Source organism: Pelophylax lessonae, assembly GCF_965119305.1.
Source record: "Pelophylax lessonae genome assembly, chromosome: 8".
Taxonomy (NCBI): domain Eukaryota; kingdom Metazoa; phylum Chordata; class Amphibia; order Anura; family Ranidae; genus Pelophylax; species Pelophylax lessonae.
In genome coordinates, this window is record NC_138775.1 from 297,834,962 (window position 1) to 297,847,181 (window position 12,220).

Below are 12,220 nucleotides of genomic sequence, written 5' to 3' on the forward strand. Positions count from 1 at the left end.
TTATTTGCGCAGAGGGTCTATTGTTGCTGGGGAAGTCTGTTGTTGCTGGTGGGGTATCATGTTGCAGGGAATCAATCATTGCTGGGAGGGATCTACTGTTGAGGGAGGGGTCTAATGCTGCTGGAGAGTCTATTGATGCTGGATGTTGGAAGTCCATTGTTGCTGGGTGTCCATTGTTTCTAGATCTATTATATTGCCTTTCTTGTTATCTTTAATTCTCTAAAAGGGGTGGTACTGGGAGGTGGGTAGGAGGTGAAACCAAGGAATGGTGCTCGAGGGTGGGCAGGGGACGGAGTCAAGGGGTGACTCAGAAGGGAGGAGTTCCTGCACCTATTCTCTGAGGAAAAAAAACCCTGGTCCTACATATTTATATCGAATGTTTCAACTCACCCAGAATCACACCAAAGAAAAACAGAGAGCCAAAGAAGTTTTCTACGGTAACTTTAATCAAGATTATTACGTTAAAGGGACATGGAAAATCCAGGACGTAGCTTGTGGGACTCAGGAAACCTTCAATGCATTTGGCAATATTCGGCAAACAGTAAAAACGACAATTTATTGTGCAATAAACTCCAGGGGGGGGTGGTGTGCCATGCTTCGGAGGCGTCTTCCTCCGGCCCTGTGCTGATAATACAGAATTCACATTGTGCACCGGGAAGAAGACGGCCCCCCCTCCCCCCACATGGCTTTGCTGGTCTGGGGGGGATAGACAGCGACTGCGGCTGTGCTCGTATAACACGTTGTGCTTGTCTATAGAAGGTGGGCTTGCATAGGACATCACCTAAGGTCAGACGGTGACATTTCGTGGGGAGGGGGGGGGGGGGGACAGTTGTGCTCACAGTTTCCTATTTTTTTTTATTTTTTTTTTTGTTCTTTATACTTTGGGTTTCTCTGCAGGATAAAGATGGCAATTTCAAAGATTAAAAAAATAGTTTCAGTAGACACAGAAGATAAAAAAAATATCAACGCTATCGACCGACGACAAAATACTTCTTACTCGTTAGTTCATCAAATACGGGAGGATTAGAACACTGCTCGCTACGGCTCTAGGTCAAAGTTCTAATACTTGTTGGCAGATTCGTGGAAAGTTAAAAACAATAAAAAGATACAGAAAGTGAGTTACAGGCGACTCTCCATCATACATTCGTCTCTACAAATCTCCTAGACAGACGTGCCGATACATTCACAAATATCAAATCTACAAGACAAGAAAAGAGTCCCAGGATGGCGGACAGCACGGAGAAGAAGAACGGGAATTTGTTTTGCCGGGTTGGTGGTTGGGGGGTTGGAGGACGATGGAAGGCAGAGCTTTCATCATTTGCACCATTGTGTTACGGCTTCTCAAAGTGGTTTGGTGCGCGTGTGCACCCAACAGTCTGTGTGTCCGGGCTCCGCTCCATGCTGCACGGCGGGTGAGGAACGCTTGCGGAAGAAGAAATAAGAGTCGAGAAATAAACAGCAGGCTTCATTAGAATGTGTTTAGTGCAATGGTCGTGATGGCCGTGTGCGGGTCCGCACTGCACCGAATAGGAATACAAGGGTTGTGGTTGGCACCAGATCGTCACTACAGTCACGTTACAGCTCCAGCGGACATGGTGGCCCCCATGTGGGACCTGAGACATGCAAAGGGACCTCTACTGCTCAGATGAGGGACATCCCTATCTGCTCAATGACACAGCCTGGTCATCGATCCAGTTTGCTGTTCCAGAGAGTGGACCAGAACTTCCCTTTCTAGATTTTTCCCAAGGCTACATCATGTGGCCCTCACACCAAGCTTTGCAGCCGAAACATGGCCGAAACTCCATTCCGCCACCTCCAGCTCCCACCCTCCACTCACACTCCCCGCTGTCACTTGTAAATACAGAAGCCTTCTGTGTTTACAAGGGACAGCTTTGCCCTCAGCGCCTCCCGGTTCTAACAGATTCCTGGACGCACTCACGATAGGACACATGCAAAGGGACCACTACTGCTCAGATGAAGGACATCCCTATCTGCCCAATGACACAGCCTGGTCCTCGATCCAGTTTGCTGTTCCAGAAAGTGGACCAGAACTTCCCTTTCCAGATTTTTCCCCAAGGCTACATGGGTGGTGGAACCTTTTTTCTAACAGATTTATCCACTTGGCAACCTTCTCATTAGGCTGAACCCACAACTTTGCATTTGTGCGTTTTCCATTGAAACCAATAAGAATGCATCAAAACACGTCGATGCACACTTTCAGAGTACTTTGAACATGCATCATAATGCAAGAACACAAACAGAGAGGGCGCAAATGCATAGCGCATTATCTTTAGCACTTTTTTAAAGGGTATAGGAAGACATAAACCACTTAGGGACCCCCGGCCTATTCTGACACTTCTTTCCTACATGTGAAAATCAGTGTTTTGGGTTTTTTTTTATGCTAGAAAACTATATTTAGAACCAAAACCAAACCTGCCAAGTGCCTCTACCATTTTTGAGCACTGAAGTCTCAAGTTTATTTGTCTATCTCCAATGCATCACAACACACATCATTGCATCCTTGATAGTTGTCATTATGCTTTTACATGCGCCATGACGTCCATGTGTGATTTGAAGGACTTTAATGCATGTGTTGAGATGCATTTCCATTGATTTCATTGGATCAAGCATCACACAAAAAAGCAAAGGTGTGAATCCAGCCTCAATGTAGTAGGGAAGTTCTGGTCCAGTCTCCGGAAAATTTGGTAGTAAACATATTTTATCACTCGTTTAGCTGGGTGCTGGTGCCTTATGTCGCAACTTAGAGATGTGATTTTTTTTTGTTACAAACAGTAACTGACCATTCCCGGTAAATCATTTTTGGTGGAAAACCCAACTGAATTTCACAAACTTGATTTTCCCTTACATTTGAATCTTTCCCCCATATTTGAAACCATTGAATCTACTGTACGCTATATGGCCAAAAGTCTGTGAACACTTGACCATCACACCCACGTATATAACCTTGTTCGACATCCGAAGCCTCCACTTTTCTGGGAAGTCATTGTAGACTTCTTATTACAGAACAGTGGCCAATAATAGTGAGCCCTCCTCCCCATGGCCATTAATATGGATTTGTCCCTCCATTGTAGCTATACCAGCCTTCAATATTCTTCAAAGACCTTGTTTAATTTCCCTTTCCAGAACCATGACCATTATTACTGAGTCACCCCTCTAATGGCTAATAATATGGAATGGTCCCTCCTTTGTAGTTACACCAGCCTTCAATCTTCTGGGAAGACCTTGTTGAACATACAATCGAGGGCATACAATGCGATTAGAGGAGAAGCGTTTTAACCTCAGGCAACGTGGGGGGTTCTTTACTGTTAGGGCTACAAGATTGTGGAATTCTCTACCAAAAGTGGTGGTTTCTGCGGGTAGTATGGTGGCTTTCAAAAGACTCTTAGACGTACATCTCAAGGATCAGAACATTCAGGGGTATGAGAGATGATTACGGCCACACACACCTATACAGGTTGAACTAGATGGACTATTGTCTTTATTCAACCTCAACTACTATGTAACTTCCCATTCCAGAACCATGACCATTAGTATTGAGCTCCCCCAATCCACCCATGGCAATTAATATAGAGTTGTCCCTTCTTTGTAGCTTTAAAAGCCTCCATTCCTCTGGGAAGTCATTGTAGACTTTCCATTGCAGAAGTGTGGCCATTAATATGGAGTTGTCCCTCGTTTATAGTTACACCAGTCTTCACTCTTCTGGGGAGTCATTGTTGAACTTCACATTCCAGAAACATGGCCATTAATAATGAGTTGCCCCCGCCATGGCCATTAATATTTAGTTGCCCCCGCCATGGCCATTAATATTTAGTTGCCCCCTCTCACTCTTGGTCATTAATAAGAAGTCCCCCCCCCCATATGTCCATTAATATGGAATTGCTCTCTTCTCTTTCTCCCCATGGCCATGGAATTGCTCCCTTTGTAGTCATATCACCCTCCACTCTTCTGGAAAGGCCTCCACAAGATGTTGGAGGGTGTCTGTGGGAATTTGTGCCCATTTGTGAGGTCAGCTACTGATATTGGATAAGAAGACTTGTCTCACAACTGGAATTACAGTTAATCCCAAAGGTGTTCAGTAGGCTTGAGATCAGGGTTTTGTGCAGGACACTCAAGTTCCTCCACACCAAACCGGTCAAACCATGTCTTTATGGAGATGTTGGTTGAGAAGACCTGACTCATTCCAATTCATCCCAAAGGTGTTTAGTAGGGTTGAGGTAAGGGCTCTGTGCAGGACACTCCAGTTCCTCCACACCAAACTGGTCAAACCATGTCTTTATGGAGATGTTGGTTGAGAAAACCTGACTCATTCCAATTCATCCCAAAGGTGTTTAGTAGGGTTGAGGTCAGGGCTCATGGTCATACCATGTCTTTATGGAGCTGGCTTTGTACACAGGGGAAAGTCCTTCTGGAAAAGAAAAGGGTCTTCATCAAACTGTTACCACAAGGATGGAAGAGCCCAATTGTCTACAATATCTTTGTATGATGTAGAATTTCCAGCACCCTTCACTGGAGACACCTGAACTCCATCATTTGGAGAAGGGTTCACATACTTCTGGCCATATAGTGTACATTTGATTGTTTATCATTATGAATATGGTCAGCATTGGGCAGATCATTACATGAAATATATTCGATTATGAGGTACACTGTAGTGCACATTGGGGATAAGTACATTTTTTGCTGTACACACCTCAGTCGCCAATGAATTAAATTCCTTGGCACATGACTGGATTCCATTGGCTTAATGAAAAAAGCACTTCTTTAGTAAATCCCCCCCCCCCCCCAATGTGCTGCTACGTACTGCACCTCACAAGCCCGACTTCTTTGCAGCATTGATAAAAATGTTTTGCAATGAGAAGTAGACGGCGCGTGCGGTGACCGCCAAATGACCATTTTTACGCAGCCCAACCATCATCTGTGCTGCACATAACAGCAAAAATCCATTTTTTCAACCACCAACAACAGTTGATTGGCTGCTATGGGCAACACAGACAGTTTTATCTACAAGGATGATTGACAAATTTGGAGGAATGCAGGGAGGAATGACACACACTCAGAAAATTACAATGTTACACACCAGGTTCTCATGTCCGGGACTGACCATGAGATGTAACGTGGAGCTATTAGCTCTTCATGAACACTGTAGTGACCATCTAGGGCAGAAGCTCAAAGCAGCAATTTATATTGTAGTATTCTCATTAGCAGTGTGCTGCCACTTTGTGGTGATATCTGGTGCTGCATCACAACCAAACGTTTGAGTCGTTATAGATTTTGGCACATGGTGACTCAGCGGTAATGAAACTACAAGTCCCAGCAGGGCTGGCAGGGCACTCTGGTTCCTGCAGTTCCACCATAGCTGCAGCCTTTTATTTGTAAGCCTGTATACAGGCTGTATAGGTCCCATATTGCTGGTGCTCCCAGTGTTCTGTCCAGTGCACTGTGCGTTTCCCACACATGGCGTGTTCCCAGAAGTCTCTGCTGCCTCCAGGAGAGACAGAACCTCTACCACTAGACCATATAAAATCCAGCAGCCTTATATTGTAAATAATACCAGTACAGTTAGGATACCATATACCAGCTCTGTGCCAGGTTCCTTTGGGCTCCACATACCTGATCAGGGTGTAGGTTTTTCAAAATTTCAAAAAGATTTGACATTGTGGGAATAGCGCTGCCTGGGCAATTTTTTTCCTCTTGTTTTATTTTGATGTGCTTTCTGTGTTGGTACCTAACCTAAATGTTGGGTAAGAGGTTCCCCTTTTCTCCTTGTAGTGTTGGCTGCCCCTTTAAGCCGCTCAACAGAATGTCTCATTTACTCCCTAAAACATATTCTGGTTCTTGATTCCACAAATTATATTTATGGAGGTTTATTATGTCTGTGAGGTGTGAACATTCTCTGGATAACAGAGCCACCACAAGATCTAAATTCTAGAACTGGGAGAAGACAGAAGACTGGAAAATGATACTATACACTATCCAAACCAGGGGTGTAACTACAGGGGTTGCAGGGGCTGCAACTGCAACCGGGCCCTAGGCTCCCCTGTACACCTGGATAGGAGGGGCGGCGGGGGCAGCATGTAGAGAAATCACTGTCCTCCTTTTTCCTCCTGTAGCTGTAGAAGGAAAATGGAGGAGATTGGTTCCTCTGTATGCTGCCCCCGCCACCCCTCCTATCCAGTTCACTTGTGTCCTGCTGTCTCTGGGCCCCTGTGTGCTCCCCTGGTCCCCCCCCCCCACTGTGCTGCCTCCCCTCTCCTGCTGGCTTCTGCAGGGGACGTGTCACAATAGAGAACCAGGAAGGGGTCAGTAAATATGTAATTTACCAGCTCCTTCCTTTTCTGAATGGACAGAGTCATAGTCAGTCACATTGTAAAAAAATTAAATAAAATTATAAAAAAGAATACAATTAAAATACCAAAAAATAAAAACTACTGACACCAGTGGGTGAACTTCCAGGATCGCAAAGGTCACACTTGAAACCGGGTCCTGGCATTCCACCACCGTGGGGAGGCCCCAAGATGACAGTAAGGGGGCCCACTGCAGAACTTGTGAAAGGGTCCTGCAATGGGCCCCAGGATCAGTGGGAAGAGCCCCGGGCTTGAAGGGAAAGGGTCCAGAGGGCCCTTCATGGTTTTTTGCACCGGGGCCCTGAAGGTTCTAGCTACGCCACTGATCCAAACCATTAACCCAGACACAGATTTGGTGTGCTTTTTGTGATGGTACCTAATCTAAATGTTGGATGGGGGGGCTCCCCTTTTCTCCTTGTAGTACTGTTTCCCCCTTTAAGCTGTTCAGCAGAACATCTCACCTACCTCCTACAAAATTCTTGCTCTTGATTCCATAGCGTTTACTTAATTTATTATGTCTGTGAGGTGTAAATTATCTGGATTACAGAGCCACCCCAAGATCCAAACCGCAGAAGTGGGAGAAGATAGCAGACTGGACAATGGTATCCATTAATCCAGGCATGTCCAACCTGTGGCCCGGGGGCCGCATGCGGCCCGGAACTGCAGGCAATGCGGCCCACTGCCCCCTGACAATTTTTTTTTTTCTGGGGAGGAAGGAAGTCGAGTTGGGGGCACGGCCACAGAGGCAGCCTCAGAGGGGATCATTCACTAGTTGTGTTAAATTAGTGCTGGGGCTGGGTGTGGCAGCACGGGAAGGGCGCGGTGGCGTTTTATTACTTATGTACCTTAACGAATAGTATATATTTTATATGCGGCCCGAGAAAATTTCTCTACACTCAATGTGGCCCAGAGAAGCCAAAAGGTTGGACACCCGTGCATTAATCCAAACACAGTAAAGTGTCCTATAGCAGCAAATGCTCCAATAAAAGAGTCACTTTTACCCCTATTTTTATTTGATGTGCTTTCTGTGATGGTGCCTAACTGAAATGTTGGATGGGGGTTCCCCTTTTCTCCTTGTAGTGCTTGCTGCCCTTTAAGCTGCTCGGCAGAATGTCTCATCTACATCCTACAAAATTCTTGCTCTTGGTTCCACAATGTTAATTTAATTTATGGAGGTTTGTTATGTCTGTGAAGAGTCTCTGGATTACAGAGCCACTCGAAAATGTAAACTCTAGAAGTGGCAGAAGACAGCAGACTGGACAATGGTACCATACACCATCCAATCCAATAATTCAAACACGGCAAAGTGTCCTATAGCAGCTAATGCTCTTAAAAAAGTAATTTTTCACCCTTTTTTGTTTGATGGGCTTTCTGTGATGGTACTTAACCCTAAATGTTGGATGAGAGGTTCCCCTTTTCTCCTTGTAGTGCTGGCTGCCCCTTTAATCCACTTGACAGAATGTCTCACCTACTTCCTAATCCAAACATGGCAAAGTGTCCTATAGCAGCTCATGCTCCTGAAAGAAGTGACTTCTGAAACCTTTGTGGAACTTTTTCCATTGTCAATGAAGACTCTGAGCTCTGCCGGTTCAAACTGCTTGTGGCCATGAAATGTAACCCTTTGTTGGCAGTACTCCTCATTTTAAATCTACCATTAGAGGATGCGGACTCAATGCCTTAAATTCTAATGGGTTTGGAGTCCATGTGGTATATAACACTCAAGAACACTACCAAAAGAGAAAAACGAATTATGTGACCTTAAATGACCCAATATTTAGTCAATAATTTTATGGTTTTTTTTTGGGTAAATATTGGGTTACTTCAGCCCACGTTGTTGGTTTTTCCCTTCTGATAGTGTTCTTCGGTGCCGCCATTTGCAATTTCCTTTAGCAGAGAGAATTGACAAAAAGAAATTAAAAAAGCAGTTAAAATGTAGTTCAGCCTCAGGTCACATAAAGTGCCTAATACAAAGGAGACCATCTGCTGCATTCCAAAAAAATCCCGAAAAAAACAGAGTAACATCTGGTCTGCTCTGTTGGTTGAACTGGATGGACTTGTGTCTTTTTTCATCCAGATTATCTATGGCCAACAATAACAGAGAAACCTCGCCTGGGATTCTTTTTTCCTGTTGTCAGGATGAATAAAGTTACCAGCATTGGGATTTTCTTTGGAGTGTTGCCAGTCTTCCCCTTTGGATTACTGCAATCTACGAGACATGCGTTGAGCCCTTGCAGGTATTTAGCACCTAATCTTCCATGAGGGTGACCCGACTAAGGGCGTTGGAGCAGCATACCTTTGCTAACATGTAAAGTGTCCACTGGCACTCAGACTGGCCTGACTGGCTCCTAAACTCCCTGCCTTAGGTGTATATCAGAAAGAGACCCCAAGGCAAAGCCCCTGGTAGAGCTGGTATATTCATTAGGGCATAAAAGTTTAGGTATCATGGCACGAAGAGCGGGTACGTGGAGTGAATTTTGGCAAATCCCAATATTTAGATTCAGATTGGTAATACCTCTGTTGGGTACAATGTATAGAATTATTAGGAAGACTTGGATCAAGCTGCTGGATCAATAACTACCTAAGTGGCTTCTGGGTTGGCAGTGGTAAGAAGTCTAACACAGAGACGCAGAGAAAATTTGATCCACAGGAGGGCGCTGCGGTACCCTTACGAAAGACCATTGGGAATGTCCCTCACGGTACACGCAGCTCGGTAGCAGCTCCTCTTTTGTGTTATCAGTCAGTGGCGCACTGGGCGGATATGTATGTAGATGCAGCAGGTCAGGAAAGTGGCCCCTTTTTGTCACAGAGTGGCCCTTCATTTCCTGCTGTCCTTCTCAAGTAAAAGGAATAAGAAGTGTTTGCATTTCTCTTCTTCTCTCTTCCCCAGTTCAGTAAAAATGTCCTATGTTGCCGGGGGAAGAGTTACGGAGGACGCACAACCTCTGGCCTCCCCGGGTTAAAAAAAAGAAATCTGAGCTTATAAAACTCTAAAAAATAAGATTTCATGTAAACTAAAATTAGAAGAGTTAGATCTACGTTGTGAGATGATGCCATCTCTCTCTCCCCCCCGTGTTCTCCCATCACGCACATGGTTGGTGTCCTGGCAATGAGAGTCGGGGGCAGGGCGATCCCGGGCCGTGGCTCCTCTGCTCAGCAGCTGAACGATTGATGTCTCCTCGTGGATGGGAGAAACAGTTTGATAGTTATTCTGTTGAATGCTCTGAGGTGACGGGTTGGAAAGAGGACAATGGAGGATACGACTGGTCTGGATGAAGACAAAAGGGGGACGGGGTGGGGGTTGGGAAGGGTAAAGACGCATCCATACCACCAGTGCCTTTCTCCACCCCTTCCGTAGGAGCTGGTTACACTTTAGAGTCCTGGCTGTGGGCCTGCCCGTTGCTGCCCTGTATTGTTAGGCCGATCTCCTCCTTCTGCTTCTCCGGGTTCAGCGGCTGGACCTCTGGGCTGTCCTCTTCCAGTGCATATCGGCCAGTCCGGTGCTCAAGCAGAGCTGGTCCCCAGTCCTTGCTGGCCTTCATCGAGTTCTTCAACCGCTGCCAATGGGACAAGAAACAAATCAGAAGCTAAGCAGTGCACCAATCACTTGACTGTAAGCTAAAATGATAATAGCCGGAAGCCCCAGGTGGTTGCACATCCTGGAGGATCTCCTGTGGAGCACCTTGCCTACAAGTTCACCACCCAGAACCTCCCCCACCCCACTACTGGCCTATCACTATGATTGTGGCCTCGCTGACCAACAGTGAAGTGCTGGAGATGGGATGGTGCAGATTAAAGCAAACAGCAGGGAAATGTGGCCCCTATCAGTGCGCCCTAATCTTGCAGGCTGTGTGCCACTTTACAGGAGCGACCATTGTGCTTCTAACAAACCCTGTGACTCCAGTACCTCTTGTGACTCCCCCAACGCCCCATGTCTACAGCGACCCTTGTGAACTAGGAACCCATGAGATTTCAACAACCCTGTGTTTCTAGCAACCCTTGTGACTCCAATGACCCTTGTTACTCCAGCTACCCCTGTGTCTCCAGCAATCCTTTGACTCTAGCAATACTTGTCTCCAGTGATCTCTGTGTCCCCATCCTCCCTTCTGACTCCATCTTAACCCCTGTGTCCCCAGTGACCCTTGTGTCTTCAGTAAGCATTGTGTCTCCAGTGAACTTTGTGACTCCAGGGGCTCTTGTAAACCAGCAATCCTTTTGACTCCAACAAGCCTTGGGCCTCCAGCTACCCTTGTGAATCAATAACCCTTTTGTCTCCAGCATCTCTTGTGTCTCGAGCTACCCTTTGTGAATCAGTGACCCTTGTGTCTCCAGTGATCCCTGTGTGCCTTCTGACTCCTGTGTCTCCAGCGGCTCCTGTGAACCAGTGACCCATGTGTCTTCAGCAACCATTGTGTCTCCAGTGACCATTGTAACTCCAGCGCCTTTTGTGAACCAGTGACACTTGGGTCTCCAACAATCCCTGTGTCTCCAGGAACCCTTGTATATCAGTGACCCTTGTGTCTCCAGCAACCCCTGTGTCTCCACTGATCCTTGTGTCCCCATTGTCCCTTCTGACCCCATAAATGTGCCTACAGCAGCTCCTGTATACCAGAGACCCTTGTGTCTCCAGCAACCATTATGTCTCCAGAGACCCTCGTGTCTCCAGCAACCATTATGTCTCCAGAGACCCTCGTGTCTCCAGCAACCATTATGTCTCCAGTGACCCTTGTGAATCCAGCAACCATTGTGTCTCCAGCAATTATTGTGTCTCTAGTGACCCTTGTGTCTCCAGCAACTATTGTGTTTCCAGTGACCCATGTGACTCCAGTGAGTTTTGTGAGCCAGTGACCCTTGTGACTCCAACCATCTGTGTGTCTCCAACAATCCCTGTGTCTCCAGCAACCCCTGTGAATCAGTGACCCTTGTGTCTCCAGCAACCCCTGTGTCTCCACTGATCCTTGTGTCCCCATTGTCCCTTCTTACTCCATCAATGTGTCTTCAGCGGCTCCTGTATACCAGAGACCCTCGTGTCTCCAGCAACCATTGTGTCTCCAGTCACCCTTGTGTCTCCAGCAACCATCATGTCTCCAGTGACCCTTGTGTCTCCAGCTAACTTTGTGAATCCAGCAACCGTTGTGTCTCTAGCCACCCCTGTGTCTCCAGCTACTCTTGTGAATCAGTGACTCTTGTGTCTCCAGTAAACCCTGTGTCCCCATTGTCCATTCTGACTCCATCATCCACTATGTCTCCAGCAGCTCCTGTAAACCAGTGACCATTGTGTCTCCAGCAATTATTGTGTCTCCAGTGACCCATGTGACTCCAGTGACTTTTGTGAACCCGTGACCCTTGTGACTCCAACAATCTCTGTGTCTCCACCACCCCTTGTGAACCAGTGACCCTTGTGTCTCTAGGAATCATTGTGTCTCCAGTGACCCTTGTGTCTTCTGCAATTCCTGTGCCTCCAGTGGCCCCTGTGCCTCTAGTGACCCTTATGAACTAGTGACCCTTGTGACTCCAACAATCCCTGTGTCTCCAGCTACCCTTGTGAATCAGTGACTCTTGTGTCTCAAGTAAACCCTGTGTTCCCATTGTCCATTCTGACTCCATCAACCACTGTGTCTCCAGCGGCTCCTGTAAACCAGTGACCCTTGTGTCTCCAGCAATTATTGTGTCTCCAGTAACCCTTGTGTCTCCAGCAATTATTGTGTCTCCAGTAACCCTTGTGTCTCCAGCAATTATTGTGTCTCCAGTAACCCTTGGTACTCCAGCAATTATTGTGTCTCCAGTAACCCTTGTGTCTCCAGCAATTATTGTGTCTCCAGTGACCCATGTGACTCCAGTGACTTTTGTGAACCAGT

At 46.5% G+C, this 12,220-nt stretch overlaps 1 protein-coding gene and 1 long non-coding RNA gene across 4 annotated transcripts in view; both read right to left on the reverse strand.

Moving 5' to 3' along the window:
- Positions 1 to 425: 425 nt before the first annotated feature.
- On the reverse strand, positions 426 to 2,265 carry LOC309562333. 2 transcript variants are annotated; one of them, XR_014225627.1, is made up of 2 exons: positions 2,053 to 2,265; positions 426 to 1,722 (listed from the first exon to the last, which is right to left on the reverse strand). It is a non-coding gene; the product is annotated as an uncharacterized lncRNA (long non-coding RNA). The 2 variants fall into 2 exon arrangements; XR_014225628.1 differs by having other exon boundaries at positions 426 to 1,727.
- A 5,862-nt stretch (positions 2,266 to 8,127) lies between these two features.
- SLC6A9 (solute carrier family 6 member 9) overlaps positions 8,128 to 12,220 on the reverse strand; it is a 161,360-nt gene continuing 157,267 nt past the window's right edge. For both annotated transcript variants that reach the window (XM_082265260.1, XM_082265261.1), the window contains exon 13: positions 8,128 to 9,919. In XM_082265260.1, the coding sequence (XP_082121386.1) occupies positions 9,728 to 9,919 (192 nt within the window). In that variant the 3' untranslated portion in view covers positions 8,128 to 9,727. The remainder of the gene's footprint in view (positions 9,920 to 12,220) is intronic.